We start from the raw sequence: 16,441 nt of genomic DNA on the forward strand, positions 1-16,441 counted from the left end.
CAGCCAGCTGCTGGCAGGGGGCTGGGGCTGCACTCAGCTCTCCATCGGCTTAGCATTCTCCAGCAGCCTGCTGGGACACATTAAGGTCTGCTCCTAACCTTCTAGCCTTGGCCAGTGCAGGCAGCCTGGGTGCCCTGTAACCCCCCATGCTCCCCCGCCCCCCCACCAACCAGGGGGTGAACATGTGTTCTGTTCCCTCCTGATTTAACCTAGGGCATGCTTAGGGTAAAACGTAAAACTTAGATCACTTCCGCCTCAGGCTTCTTTGAACATCTGTATTTAGGATAAAAGTTTAAGGATGTGGAGGGGCAGATAATAATGTATTCTTCCTACCCCTCTGGTCCCTGCTCATAGATTCAGCAGCACTGCAAACAGAAAACAGAAGTAATTATAATATTACTGAAAGTTGCCTAACAGCTTCAGGAAAATATCCTTACAAAACTGGTTTATCGGTTGTAAGCTGTGGTAGTTGTAGGGCAGGTCTTTCTGAAAGTGGTGGAATAAATGAGTATCTAGCTGAAATCTCCTCTTCAACAAAGAACTTCTGCCCACAGAACCCTCCAAACCCACATATATGGACTGGATTTTCAGTTACATCAAGGACCCTTTACATAGGCCTGGCAGTGCCAAATGGTTTTAAAGAAGGTGAAAATTGTATTGGAACTTCAGCAGTTTCACATTTAATAATAAATAATGTATTATTGATAACAAAGCAGTCTGCTGTATTCAGCTATTCATAATATCCCCATCACTGTAGTGTCCAGATGTTACTATGTAAATGTGCAGTTCATTAAAGAAAATGCACAACCTGTGACTATTGCATAACCATTCTCTGCTTGAAAAACTCACTAAATTATTTGAGGCAACCTAGCTATAGATTAGGTATTGCATGCTCACAAATATATAACATTAAGTTTTTGTACATAAGTGACAGTAGAGCTGTAGGGTTTTTGTAGCTGTCATGTTCCAGGGAATCAAAGGTTTGTTGGTAATATAGTTGATCCAAAAAAAGTTAATACTAAAGCCTCAGTGATAGACACTCATACTAACTGCAAGCAGCTGCAAGTCACTTCCATACCTGATCTTGGGATTTCTTTTTCTTCTTCTTCTTGCCCCAACACCCGGAACTCTCTGCATCCTTGCCATTGGCATCACCACACAGTAATCCATCAAGTTCATCTGTTCCCATCTGCTGTCCCTGAGATGTTTCTGCAGCGAGCCTGTATGAGAGGTTCCTCAAAATGCACACACAGTTTTCAACGGTCTAAAAAGGAGAATGAAAAACAAAGACAGAAAGGTTAAAAAGCTCTCCCTTGGTAACTGTATATTGAACAGAGGAAAGTAATCAATCTTTGCATGTGCATTTGTCCAAAGGTATTTTTTTTCTGCTTCTTTCTAAGCTCTCCCCAGACAACCACCATTTAAACCTTTTAGCAAACTTGGCAGGATTGTAACACTACTTTTTATGGAAGAAATGGAACTCTAAACCATTTTTTTTAATAAAGTTGTTGCTGAGTGTCACAATGAATCCAATGTGAGAGAGGAGCAGAGGCAAAAAAAAAAAATATTGTAAACAGGACTCAAACAAGCACAGAATGCAAACTGCTCTTGCTCAGAATGTAATATGCTGATAACCTGTCCATGCTTCTGGCTTCTGCAGTGAGGATGAACATCTTAAGTGTTTTTGGCCCATCTGAGATTGGTCCTGGCAGGTACCTAGAACTGGAGTAAGGCCAAATGCAGACAAAGATGGCATGGAAACTTTAGCTAAAATAAGTCTGCTTTGGAGTTTGGAGAAGGATACTTTCTTTATTTTCTGAGAGATCAAAAGCATAGGTAAACTAGTTTATTTGGAAGAGAAATTGAAGTGCCTTTTAAATGTATCTGCATATGCAAAATCATTTTGACAATCCAAAATCCAGCCTACCTCCCCAGAGATGTCCTACATTTTGGAAAATACATGATTTCACTGAGTGAGGACTTGCACATGCGGAAGATGGATATCACTTGTGTAGCTCCACTCAGGGCGTCATTACACACTGCCACATAAAGGGACATCGGAAAAGTGATGTTGAGGTTCTACAGGTCTTTGACTCATCCTTTTCATGGAAGGTAAGATTTCAGAATCTACTTCCAGCTATCAGGCTGGCATACTGGGGGCAAAATGACTACTCTTGCTCAGAGGCCTTTGAAGGAAGAAATTACCCATAGTGAACCCAGAGAATTAATCATCATAATTAGTATTATTTGGATTACAGTACACTCAGAAGCCCGAATCAAGAATCAGGACTGCATTTTATTAGGTATGGCACAGAGAAATAGTGAAGGACAACAGCCTCTGCCCCAGATGGCCCTAGGGCAGATTGGTAGGGAGCTACTTAAATCATAGCAGAAGTTTGAAGTGAAGCACTGTTTTTAATATAGAACTTTTCTCTGCACATCCTTTTCCCCCCCGCTGCTAAGTGGCCAAGACACATTAATTGCCTCTTGGCCACTCACTGGTGGGGGTGGGAGGGTGCATGGTAAAGAGATTATAGGTGCCACTGAGCTGCAAACTTCTGCTGCAATTTAGGTAATTCTCTACAGGTAGGACATGACAGTGGAAAAAACAGACAAATGGGGAATAGAGGGAAGGGATGGGAGAAGGCTGGAAGAATAAGGCAACAGCACAATGAACAGAAATCATCAGAAAGACAGAAGTCACACATTTTTTCTCTACCACATGGCCCAGTTAATCAGTTAATCCCAAACATGGGAAATGCAGCTTCCACTCCACTTTAAGTGCTGTATTCAGCAGTCTTATAAACAATTACAATGTCATAATTGTATATGTCAACTTGCACCTAGCATGCATTTGTTCCTAACAGTTTGAGGTAATATCAGCTTCCAGAGGAGACTCAGAGCTTCTGGAGGAGACACTGAACTCAATTCATAGGAAGCAGAATCCCCTGAAATCTCCTTCAAATATACAGTTGTAATTTTCAGTTTATCTATTTGAAACTTTCAGCATAATTTATGCACTTTTTAGTGTTTTTTAGTGTTTGACTTTCCCTTTCAGACTCAATCTTGTGAGCTCTGATGATGTTATGTGTACTCTTTTTGGAACCAAACAGATAAAAAATAACAATGTAAAATAGTTTTAAAAGTAACTTTTTACATACATCTTTTCTAAAATCTATTTAGGGACAATCCTACCTCAGACAGGGGGTTGGACTAGATGACCTATGGATAGGGACCTATCAAATTAATGGTGGAAGTTGGTTGCATGGCAGTTCCTTTAGTCTTACAGGTTCCCCTGTGCCTCCTGCCCAACCCCTGCCAATTGGTAGAGGGGCCCCGCTGTTCACTTCTGACCAGCAGAGAGGCAAATACTGTGATTTTAAATATGGTGCCGTTTTTGCCTCCCAACTGGTCAGCAGCAAGCAGCAGGGCCACCTAGGACCTGCAGCAGTGAGGGGGAGCTTGCAAGATTAAAGAAGCTACTGCACAGTCCACTTCCAGCTATGGATAGGGAATTCAGTAGGTCCCTAGCCATGGAGGTTTCTTCCAGCCTTACTCCTCTATGATTTTTTACACCCCAGGGAATTACGCGATAATGTACCCATGGAATTTTGTACATAATTCATATGACCGTGCATAACTGCATAATTTTGTGTAACTTAACAGGGCCAGGCTCTGTGCCTCCACCTTTGCAAGGTTCCCAGCATTTCAGCTGGGAATCCCATGTGGGGCCACTGAGCATGGTAGTGCATGACTGGACAACTGGTGAGTAGGCAGCTCCTGTCTGCAGGAAAATGGGTAAGTGTGGGGGTTTTGGGTGGGTGTGAGGGGGTGTGTGGGTGTGTGTGGGCTTTGAGGGTGGGGGTGGGGGTGGGCTCCCCCCCCATGGTGCACAGCTCCTGCTGCTGCTGGCAGTGGGACCTCTGGGCTTTCATGGCCATGGCAGGCAGAGCCTCCCAGCTGCATGCGGCTTCAGCTGAGTCCTGGAGGCTGCACCTGGCACCATGATGCTAGTCTGGCCAGCCAGATGGTATGCACCTTTGACCCAGACCAGGCTGGCTCCGTGCCAGCATGCGGGGCTTCCAGCACTCTAGCAGCACTCTAGCCGGCCTGATGGCTTGTGATTCTGTGCCTCCACATGCAGCTTCCTGCTGCAGTGGTGGAAGTCCCACATGGAGGCACAAAGTCCAGCTGGTCCAATGGTACATGGCTCCCTCCTGCAGCGTTGCAAGCCCCATGTGCTGGCACAAAGCCAATCTGATCTGGCCCTAAGGCATGCGTAAGTGGGCAAGGCTAGGCTGGCTCTGTACCACCACATGCAACCCGCAGGACTCAGTGCATAATTTTGAATTTTCTGTGCATAATTCCCTGGGGTGTAATTTTTATGAAATGTCATTCTATTTTTATGTATATGTTGATAATTTTTTACTTTTGCTTTAAATTATAGTTATAGTAGATGTTTTGTATTTGTTAATCTGTTTCCTAATTTTTAGTATCATTTAGATTTTTTCAAATGAAAATTTTTACACTCCAGATTCTCATGTAAGCTTGAAAAAGGCAAGCCCACATTCTTATTTACATTTTTACTGAGAACACAACACAAACTCATACAACAAACTGGCAAATACCTTTAAGCATATTTACAACCAACTCCATTTTCCAATAAAGAGAACTTCCATAGGCCAAGAAAACAGAAATGGATTCTTCCTCAAGGTTTTGCAGTGTGGAATCTATTAAACTCCTGCTCCTCTGTCATATAGATTATTTAGAAATTTCTAACACTACTTGCCAAAATACAGATGCAGGAATTTAATTCTACAGCTCTAATTTTTACACATGAAGTTGGAATGTATGTATAAAAAGTGCTTACAGCAAGTTTGCTGATGTACTGAAAGTATAAACAAGTCTCTGTTTTTAACTCTTCATCAATTTAGTTTGAAGTAACAAAGATTTTAACTTTAAAAGCTTTTAGCAGCAAATATAAATGTTAGTCCTCTAATGCATTAAATACTTTATGGATCTGTTTCCCTTAGAGAACATGACTAATTCAGTGAAAGTTGCTAGGACTACTCATGTAAATCAGTTTTTGTATTTACATGTTTGGAAGATGAGGGCCTTAATTTTTTTTTCTTCTTTTCAGCTTTTAGAATACACTGCTGATAGTGGCATTTAATAAAAAGCGATTATGATCAGTAAGTTATAATTTAAAATGTCCAATAGCACACATTTTTTAAAGAAATGTTACAAAAATATTGAGTGATTTATATCATTCCTCCTTGCTTTGGAGTGTAAGTTGTTATTCATGAAGCACAAAGAATTCATTTTGCATTTACCTAGACAAAAGCTTTCTCCCAGAGGAAAATAAAATGAGGCTAACAGGTTAACCTAACCATTCTCTTGGTGTTCCCTCACCTCACTGTGTTTATGGTTGCAGCATGTCATAAAGAAATCAGGGGTGGGCAATTATTTCCAGTAGAGTGCTGTTTAATGAGCTTTGGCAAGCTGTTGAGGGACACAAGGGCAGCCCCACCCCTTGACACTTGCCCTGGTCTCTGGTTGCCATCTTGGGACTGGAAGCCCCACTCCCTAATTCCTGACCTTTGCCACCAGATGTCCCTCCCCTTGCCCCCAGAAGTACTCCATTCGGTAAGGGGGTTTGCCATCTTGGAACTGGAAAAAACCCCACAAATTGTATGCTAAAAATCAACACTGACAATAACATATATTAATTTTATTTTTTTTAAATATTTTTGTCCTGGTTTCTGTGTGTTTGAGTGGCGACAGCACAATACTTGAAAATGTGGTCTTACTCTTGTATATTGTAGGGGAATGTGGAGGGGTGGGGGGTATGGAGGGGTGAGTATGGGGTTTGTGGGGGTATGTGGGTGTGTGTATGGATGTATGTGTATGTGTGAGGGAGGGTGGTGGGTATGGGGGGGAGTGTTTGTGGAGATGTGTAGATGTAGATGTGCGTGTGTGTGTTGGTATGGGGTGTGTGGAGGGGGAGGGTGGCTGGGGGTGTGTGTGTGGGGATAGGTGTGGGGTGTCCATGGGGGGCTGTAGGTGCATGTATAGTGGGGGGTTGTCACAGGGGCACTCAGGTGCCCTGTTCCTAGGCAGGAATAAGGGCAGCTGCCAATCACAAGGGCAGCTCAGGTGATGGTTGCTGGGGCAACTGTGCTGGTCAGGTGACCAGAAGGGGGCAGGGCCGGGCCTTTATAAACAGCCCAGGCCGAAGCCTAGCTAGCAGTTCCTTGCTGACAACCGGAGATGCAAGAGCTCTGCAGCAGAGCCAAGCAGAGCAGAGGCGAGCGGTGCAGCCTGGTCACCCAGGCAGTTGCATCATGGGAAGGGGGAGAGAACCCTGACTGGGAAGCTTGAAGGTGGGACATAGTGGCCATAAGGGCACGGCACTTAAGTTCTAGCCAGGAGGCTTATTTTCGGTTATAGCCAGTTGGCTCACGGCTTTACGTTTCTTGTTTGTTATTGCTACATACTGGAGGACCAGATGAGGCTATAGGGGTGCGAGGAGGCCTCACAGGAGCTCCCCAGTAATCTAGATGTTCCTGGTGCCCTGTGGGGTACAGTGAGTGGTGCCGGATAGGCACAGCTGTTTGCGCCAGTGTGGTGCCGTGTTGAGGGGTGTTGACCCCAGCCCTGTGGGGCGATAAGCGGAGAAGCCCAAGTAAGGCGAAAGACCCTGACGGTGGTCTAGGGGGCAAGGCACGGCTACGGCCACCTGAGCCCCAACCGTGAGAAGGACTTGAGAAGCCCCGAAAGGGGAATAAGCTTATTGAGAAGCCCGGTGAGGGCTAGGAGTGCTTAAGCATGAAGAGACTGGCCCGATAGGACGCAGTCTGTACGAGAGAAGCCCCAGGAGCGGGCAGGTGTACTGAGGGAAGCCCCAGGAGCGGGCACATATTATTGATAGAAACCCCAGTAGGGGTGCGGACTGGAAAGGGCCCCAAAGGGGCTCCACAGTGGTGGGGACTCCAAAGGGTCAAAGGCGCCAGGTAAGGCTCCGGCCGCCTGAGCCCAACTGGGAAGAGTACTGTCAGTAAGCCCGAGAGGGCTAATGGATAGAGGGCCGCCGGTTGCGTGACGAGCCCAGGGGCGCCAGAGAAGGGGCGCCGGTTGCGTGACGAGCCCAGGGGCCGGGCAGGGCACAGAAAAGAAAAGGACCCGATAACATCCGGAAGAGCTGCGAGGCTTGGGGCGTGCTAAAGGGGAGGTTGGAGGCACGCATAGCCCATAAGGCTGGGGTGCACCAGGTCACTCCATATGGAATGGGGGATAGTATAAGCATAGCACGGTGTCCAGGGCGACAAGAGGCAGCCTCCCTTCTAGAACCATATACCAACAAGATGTGGCGGGCGAGTAAGAGGGTGCTAGATCACCTGATTGGCATGGCAGGGGGCGCTAGTCGGATCACGGCCGCTCCTGGGCCCCACTCTGTGACAGGGGTGTGCACATACCAGTGAGTGGGGTTCCCCCCAGGGGCACATGGGCATGTGCATGTGTGGTGGGGAGGGTGCATGTGGAATTTGTGAGGGGGAAGGTGTGGGTGGGTGTGGTGTTTGTGGGGTGTGTGACTGTTTGAGGGGGAGGGTGTGTTGTGGGTATGGTGGGGTGTGCGTGGGAGCCCCTTGCATGTGCCGCCCTGACCTATTCACAACCTGCCTCCATCCTTACCCTACAACAGCCCAGAGCCCATGCTCCCTGCAGCACCTCCCTGCCACTATCAGCAGTGAACAGCCCCAGTCCCACCCTACACCCACTCTGGACTCAACCCCATTGGAGCAGATCAGTGGGAGCTGGACACAGCCCTGACCTGGCCTACCCCACACTGCCCACCCATGGCATGTCCTGCCACACCCTGGGCACACAGCAGGTCTGGGGCCACTCTGCAGCAGGACTGCCTTTCTAGGTAGCCCAGGCGGGGGTGGTTCCTTCCAGCTGCCACTGCTAGCCCCAGCCCACAGTATCAGTGGGGACCCACGCTGCACATCCCTCACCCCATGCACCCTGCACCTGCTCTAGGTTTGCCCATCCAGACTCAGCATTGGCAGTGTACCCATGCTATGGGGGTGGGGGGAAGCAGCCATCCCCCTCCTGCTGTTGGCATTTCCCTGCTGCAGCCACCTGGAATCCATGCACGACTGCCCTGTGTCTGCTCTACAATGCTACCACTTTCCTGTGGGGCAGCCCGGAGATGGCAGTGACAGTGGCGTAGATGCAGAGCAGGCTCATACGGGCTCCAAGTGGCTGCAGCAGGGAACTGCTGGCAGCAGGAAGGGGAGAGACCAGTGCCACCTTCCCCTTGCACTAAGCAACAGCCTGTCTCACGCTGCCTCTACTGAGCCTGGGCAGGTGAACCTGGAGAAGGCACAGGTGCATGGGGTCGGGGCTGTGCATCTCAGGTCCCTGCCAGTACCACAGATCTGGGGCCGGCAGCAGCTGGAAGAAGCCACCTGCAACCTGGGCTGCCTACAAAGGCAGTCCAGTTGTGGAGCCGCCCCAGCCCTGCTGCATGCCCAGGCATTGGCAGGACATATTACAGATGGACTGTGCCTGGGCCAGACCCAACTGAGGGACCTGCTGCATGCTGGATCTGGCCTGCTGGCCATATTTTGCCCACCCCTGCTCTAAATGGAGTAGACCCCATTATCAATAAGAGAGAAAAATGGGAGCTTACTGTGCTCCTTATTTAGCCTTCTTAACAGTAAACAGTCTGAAACCTGTTCAGTCACCTGTAAAGAAACTGCTGAAAAATCAGTAGCTGAGCTATGAAAAGGGGTCTACAAATGATAGACTTCCTCCCCCTCTGTATCCTCTCTTACTTCTCCTAACATTGTGCCTCATCGAAGCCCCCTAACTTTTACTTTCTGTTACACAGGCTGAATCAGAGAGCTTTGAAACTCCCTGATTCAACTCCTTTCCAACAAATGAAGTTAAAAACACCCCCATCATCCCAGGTTAAGTGCTGTAGGACACAGCAGGAAATGGTTGGGAATTGCTGGCAACATGACAGCAGCTGGATTTTCTCCGAAGACTGTTCCAGACTATGCTGCATGCCTGGTAGACCGGGCTTCTTTCACTAATTATTTCCAATATAGCCTCTACTAATGGATAATTAATTGTAGATTTTCACATTATACATTATCATTCTGTAAATGATTCTCATCAGGGTGACATGAATAAAAGTCTGTGTGGAACATGATTTCTTTTAAATATTCTGTGCATCTAGTAAATCTACAGGAAAGCCCCTCCCCTTTTGTTGAGGGTAAGAACCTGAAAATTATAGAGGTCTTGTTATAAGCACTTTGCAGCATGCCCTTACTGTGAAATGTATTTGAAAAAATTGTCAGGTAAAACTGGCATATCTGTGCTAATGCTTGTGCTTAAGTCATGGATAGTATCTTTCTCCGAACACATGGAAAACTAAAAAGCTTCATATCTAGGAATATGAACCACTTTCCTCCCTGCTGTAATACTGACTTGACAATGATAAAGCCTTCAATTTGTAAATATCTGGAGAGCCTTTAATTATTAAGGGCTGCTTTTCACCTAAGAAACTCATACCCTTGTTATTGTATATTCTAAAATAAAACAGGAAATCTTGCATTAACCCACAGTAGCTCTTATTAACAGATAACCACAATTCTACTGTCTAGTTAGACAAGGAAATGACATAGTGTTTAAAAAATACCGCTTCAGTTTAGGGCTGATTAAACCCCCATGTCATGCACACAACCCACTGACTTACCTGCCTCTCTGGTGGGGAGCGGAGGGCGAGCTGCCAGTGGGCGGAGTGGTCCCTGGGCTGCAGGTGGGGGGCAGTGCTTCCCTCCATGGCAGCAATGCAATGCCCCACCCCTAGGCAGCACCCACCTACACGCACCTGGCTCAGGCAGTCCTGGGGGGCACTGTAGCCATGGAGGGAAGCACCAGGCCCCCACACAGCTCAGGCAGGCAAGCAGGCTCTGGGGGGGGGGGTATGGAGGGGGGAACATCAGACTCGCCACGTTTCTTGGGTGGAGCCTGCTTTCCTGGACTGCTTCCAGGCTGCCTGCAGGGCTTCCTGCAGAGCCATGGAGCTTCATGCGGTGCTATGCTCCGCGGCTGTACAGGCAGCAAACTAAAATTCCCTCAAAGGAGTTTTAGTCTGCTGAGCCTTAAGTCATTTAAGGCACATTACACCACTGAATTTCCTACAGCGGATGGAATTAATAAACAATAGGCCATCTAGGAGCACAAACACCAGCACCATTAAAGTCATGCAAAAGCATTTAGCCTGCTTTAAAGTGTCATGCACACTTGCCTCTCATTCCATTTACACACGACCATAGGTATCTTTATACTGATTTGCAATTCTCCATTTATAGTAGCAACTGCTATAGTTCTTTACTATACTCATTTTGAACCCCCATATAGCTATTAGCTGTAGCTCATAACTAGCGTGACACTAGAATGGACAATCACCTTTATGATTAACTGGCAGAAAAATGTGGGAATGCATGAACATTGACATGTGTGCCTCTCTCAAATCAATGTTATCATCTATTTTGTTTTCTAATCATTTATCAAAAAAATAGAGAGAGAAAGAAAGAAAACAACCTCTACGCATCTCAAATATAAACACAATTCCAGGGCAACCATACCTAGTATAAAGAAACTCAGCCCACTATATAGGAAGTTAAAAGTGAAGCGATTAAAGACCATATTTAGCTCTGTGGCAATATTACATCCCCCCACCAAGTCTTTTTTTTTTCTTTTTATACCTGACGTATCTTTAGTACCTGGCTTTTCCATTTCTGAAAAGACAAAGATGACAAACCTTGCTATCAATTTCACTGCTCCCCAGAGCAGACTGAATCACGTACAGCAATGCATCAGTAAGTCCGTCACACTCCCTCATTCTCCTGCGGGCCTCCTCTCCAGCAGAGCTGACATTCCTGTAAGACAACGGTAAGGGTCACTATCTTCCCAACTTTACCATTCATATTCTGTAGCAAAACAGTTTCATAATTAATACTAGTTTGAAACAATTTTGTTCTTACACTGTCTACCTCACCAATTCAGACTTACGAGTAATAGGGAAGGGTCTGAAGAGCACAGGAAACATAACAAAGAGGGGACCAAACTGGAATCAGCAGATCACTGCAGAAAATTTTATAGCTGGGAGAACATCTAAGTCTCTTAAAATTTCCAGGATTGTTTTCTCTCATGAGAGTAGGAGGTATTTCATTTTATTTTGCAGAAAAGTGGTTTAAAACATTTTTTAAAATAAAAATTGAGCTGAGAAGTTTAAAGGTTTCACAACCCCGCAGAAAAGTCTGTTCAGAGTTGAGCACCACATCAGTAGTTTGGGCTCTTAGTTCTCCTGAACAGTGTAACCCAGAAGAAAAAACACCATCAAAGTGCAATATTTTCCTGGAATTTCTCAGGTATGGTAATGCTCATCTACTTTTTTCATTTCACAGGAGTGTTTTGCTACTTTTGCTCTCATTTTGAGAGAACATTAATGCAGCCATCTTCTCCTTGGGCAATTGTTCACTGACAAGCTGTTTTCTATTGAGAAATTTAAAACATGAACTCATTATAATAATTTGTATTTATTAGGTACTTCAGCCTGAAGGCTTTCTGAACATAATAACAAAAATATAACTAAAACAAAACTTACCAAATAGCATCATGCCTTAATGCACAGATAAATCTTAGTATTTTAAACACAAATTAGCATAACATATGTATATGCACATATACAAAAATATATTTTTACCAATGTCACCTGACAAGAAATTTGGATTTGTACCAATCTGCATAAACTGGAACCTGGTAGGGATCATAATCATGAGGCAGGAGCTTTTATGTCTTTTCCCTTGGTATGGGCAGGAATTCCAGTGTTGCAGTGCTACCTACCACCCCTCTCCCACTAGTTCCCTGCCATGCCATCTCATCTCAAGTACCTTCACTTGGATTAAGTGCACAGAGGGTTGGATGAAATGACCCTTCCAATTTTATGATTTAAAAGCTGAAATTCCTCTCCTAGTCCTATGACTGTAGGGAGATGGAGGGCATACCAGCAGCTATGTTTTGAAACTGGGATGTACATAGCCATATGCAGCAGCTCTGACTGGTTGACTTCCTCAGGAGGTCATGAGAAGCAGGCACCGAGAGGATTTTTTCCTCACGGCCCAGTAGAAGGGTCTAAACGTCCATGGAGAAAACTAAGTAGACATGGCAGAGCTCAGAATATACACACATAAATGAAAGAAAATAAAAATGGCCATATTCTGTCCTGAAAGAATGCCAGAGATGAACTCAGTGTGTATGAAGTGGAAAAGAGGCCTCCTATCACTTCTTGAAATTATACCACAGAAACACCAAAGCTTCCAACATCATCAATTATAGGTAATTAGGACAATTGCTCCTATAGACTGGCCCTATATTATTTAAGACAGGCTCTCAAATCTTCTCTAGGCATGACACAACTTAATAGGAAGTATGGTATAACTTCTGATCACTTTTCCTCTCAAAACCATAATCATATAACTTCTCTGTGACAGGTTTAGCAATTTCATGCTTTTGAAATGGTGATATCAGTGAAAACTCCATTTCATCCCTCTTTTCTGTGTATTTTAATAAATGCAGGAGAGCTTACAAATAGTATTTGACATGATTCTGAATAACTTCTTAAACAAAGCTAGATGGCTGTAAACATACTGGTGCACATTTTCCAAACTTCCCTATTTACCGATGTTACTTCACTGTAAGCCTCAATAGAGCTCATGCGCTTTTATATTTCAGAAGGCAGGTACAAACACATCCTCCTTTGACCTTATCTCAGAGATGATATCTTAGTTCATCTGGCAGAACTGACCTCAAATGTATGTATCACCTGATCTCTCCAGAGCCTGAAGACACTAGCAGATTCTTAATTCTCCTGCAAACTCTCCAGAAACTCCTCAAAACAGTCCCAAGTTCCCTAAGCCAACAGCAATTCCAGGCCTTGAGCTGAGAACCGACTGCCTCTGGTTTATAGAACATAAGCATCTGCAGACTGTATCCAAAGGGGCACAGACATTGGAATCTAGCCTTCATGCATTGTTGAGTCTTGTATCAAACAGGTGTTGAGTCCACAGAGCACTTTCCAACTCCTGTGATTATCACCTTTATCTGCCATGCTCCAGTCAGCTCAGAAATCAAATGGTGAATGTAAGGAGACTGTAAAATTGTACTCCCTCACTGGAAACCCTCTGTGCACCTTCAGGAACTAAACATGTCTCATAACTATCATCCCCACCCCCTGTATACCTCTAGGATCTTGTAAGTAATTATGTTACCCTGTATATGTTCAGAAATACAGCGGATTCATTAAAACTCACAATTTCCATCTTCTGTGTGTGTGCCACACCAAAAGTTGAATAGTATTTAAATTATTTATTAGAGGTCTGTGAAACAGGCCATATTTGATTCTGATTCATCCTGAATCAGGGACAGCGATTCAATTTGTTGATTTGGATCGCTGTCTCTGATTCAATTTGGCCGAATCTGAAGATTCAATGTTAATTCAGAGAATCAGTGATTCAGCCACAGACACAGTTTTAAATGTTTTTTCTGCATACCTCAAGGTACCAGGCATGGTTCGTGAATGCTTCAATGGTGGGGTGGATGGAGCATCCCACAGGAGCGTTGTGGGGGGAGAGGGAGGGCGTGTGCTTGGTGGTGAACCTAGAAGTGGACTAGAAGCATTTTCGGTCCACTTGCAGGTCCACCAGGGAGCATGCTTGGGGGCCTCCCCATGCCCCTCCATCTTCACAGTCAGCTGCGGGGTGATCCCAGGTATCCCCCCAGACCCAGGAGGCACCAATTGCTGAGCTGGGGGGTGGGGGTGGGCCCCAGCACGCTCCCTGGTGGACCCGGAAATGGACCGGAAGTGCTTCTGATTCACTTCTAGGTCTGCTGCTGAGTGCACTGGGGATCCCCCCTCATACTCCTGTGGAATGCTCCATCTACCCCACCATTCACAGCATTCATGAGCCATGCCTGGTACCTTGAGGTATGTAGAAAAAATATTTAAAGCTGCGTCTATGGCCGAATTGCCGAATCTTTCTGGATCTCTCTGAATTGATTTGGAGAGATTAAAGGTCTCCTGATTCAATTCAGAGATTTGGCCACCGAATCAGGCTGAATCAAATCAGGGACTGAAGCTTTGCACAGACCTACTATTTATGCATCATTAGCTGTCAGCAAATATTTTATTTATTTAGATCACAAATGATTAAACAAATGCCAATCCAAACCTCTAAGCACCTGAGGTATCAACAACAACACAATTAAACCACAGTAACGTTAAAGAAATCATCAACCAACCTATTTCCCATGCATTTCTCATTTTATGGAGCACATGCTCAGCCTGCTTTGAGACTCCAATCCTGCAGATGTTTTTTCAGCATACTTAGAATACCACCAAATTCAAACTATTTTAACTCACTGTGCGAGTGGGAGAGAAAGTCTCAGAGCTCTCACTGAGAACACTGTACCAGATTCTTGTTCCCATTTATGACAGGTAACCAGATTGAGTGCCCCTTTTTGACAGTGGTTGTGGCAAGACAGCATGGGGAAAGACTATTGATTCATCAGGCAGACCATTTAGACCATATTTATTGGTCAGGATGAAAACAAAGCGTCGCTAGTCCTGGTGAAGTGTGCTGCTCAGCAAGCAAACTGGTATACAGTAGAACCCCATTTTATGCGTATTCAACTTACCTGAGTCTTGCATTTACACAAATTAATATTAGCACCCAAGCAGAAAAATACACCCCGAGATGCGTATTATTCACGTATATACACAAGATGCACAGACTGAGTCAAATGGAGTTATGTGTAGCTTGGGTTGCCAAGCAGGATTCTGGATGCAGGATTCAGCCTCAGTGTTGCCACTGTGTTCAAGATGAATGTTTCTAACACTGATTCTACAAGTGCTTCTGTCTCTACAAGGAAAAGGAAAGCTATAACTTTGGAAGAAAATTTTGATGTTGTGAAGAGATACAAAAGAGGTGAGAAGACAAAGGAAATTAGGTGTGCTACAGGGCTTAGGGAGTCAACTCTCCGTAGAACTAGGGACAATGCAGAGAAAATTAAGGAGCCCTTTAAGAGTGCTACATATTTATCTACTGCCTGTGTTTCATTAAAAAGGTTGGCCATCATGGAGAAAATGGAATGCATGTTGACAACATGGATTGAGCACCAGAATCAAGAACACATGCCGCTTTTGACCCAGGTGATTCAAGCAAAAGCACACAGCTGGTCTGCTGTTGCAAATGATTTCTGAGGCTTTACTGCTGATGAATTTATCAGTGATGCAAGGCATGAGATCGTTGAGATGGCTAAGACTGTGGGATTTGAGAAGGTTGATGAGGAAAATGTGGCTGAGCTGCTCAATTCCCATAGGGAGGAACTCTCAAACAAGGATCTTCTTGAGCTGGATAGGGAGTGCCATGAAGAGGAAGAACCCATGGAAGAAAATGAAAAGCTCTCTCCACAAGTTCTCACAATGAAAGGCATGGCTGATGTGTTCAAACTTTTGGATGGTTACCTAGCCTTCTTTGATGAAAACAACCCCAATTGTGAAAGAACTGTTAAGGTTGCCAGGCTGATGAAGGAAGCCAATGCCCGCTATATGGAGCTTTACAGGGAGAAGCAGCGCTGCTCGGTGCAGTCTTCTTTGGACAAGTTCTTCAGGAAGTGGGACAGCACTATCTTGACAAAATCAACTGACTCTCAGCCCTCCAATTCTGGGGGAGAGCCAGCCACTTCTGGGAGAGAGATATCACCACCATCTGTTGATGTGTTTGATCTGGATGAAGACTCGACTCCCCATTGATGGATAGATTGAAGATTGTTGCATGTCCACTTTGTATTTTTTTATTATTTTACTTATAACGTAAATGAATAAATATGTTTGTAATACGTTTTTGTAACATAATAAATAAAGTACTGGTTGTAAAAGGTTGTATTTGATGCCTTTGGTGTCATAAATGTGAGGTCCAAGGAGCACAACCCCTCACTTTTCTGTTATTTCCGATGGGAAAATTCACCTTGACTTCCGTGAATTCGCAATATGTGAGGTTTCTCGGAAACACAGTATATTTGTAAGTTGGGGTTCTACTGTATTTGGATCCAGCTTCAGTCTCTCAACAGTTTTAAAGGGAAACCACATTGCACACTACAGTGTTCTGTTCTCAAGGTAACAAAAGGTGGGATAACAGTATCAAGGTCTGAATCTGAAAGGAAAGGTTGCAGCTTCCTCATCAGATGTAGATGAAAACAAGGACTATCACATAACTATTCAAGAGCAGCTGGTGGGGTGGTGGTTGTGGCAAATCACCTTGAAATTCTGAATCCAGGTAACTTATAATATATTATGTAGGGGGGG

General features: G+C 45.0%; 1 protein-coding gene across 6 annotated transcripts in view; it reads right to left on the reverse strand.

The window, feature by feature from the left end:
* Window positions 1-16,441, reverse strand: part of CTNND2 (catenin delta 2) — a 936,097-nt gene that overhangs the window by 135,198 nt on the left and 784,458 nt on the right. For all 6 annotated transcript variants that reach the window (XM_019541636.1, XM_019541627.1, XM_019541621.1 and 3 more), the window contains 2 exons: window positions 10,838-10,955; window positions 1,079-1,264 (listed from right to left, as the gene is read on the reverse strand). In XM_019541636.1, the coding sequence (XP_019397181.1) occupies window positions 1,079-1,264; window positions 10,838-10,955 (304 nt within the window). The remainder of the gene's footprint in view (window positions 1-1,078; window positions 1,265-10,837; window positions 10,956-16,441) is intronic.

Source organism: Crocodylus porosus, unplaced genomic scaffold, assembly GCF_001723895.1.
Source record: "Crocodylus porosus isolate Cpor-Errol unplaced genomic scaffold, CroPor_comp1, whole genome shotgun sequence".
NCBI lineage: Eukaryota > Metazoa > Chordata > Crocodylia > Crocodylidae > Crocodylus > Crocodylus porosus.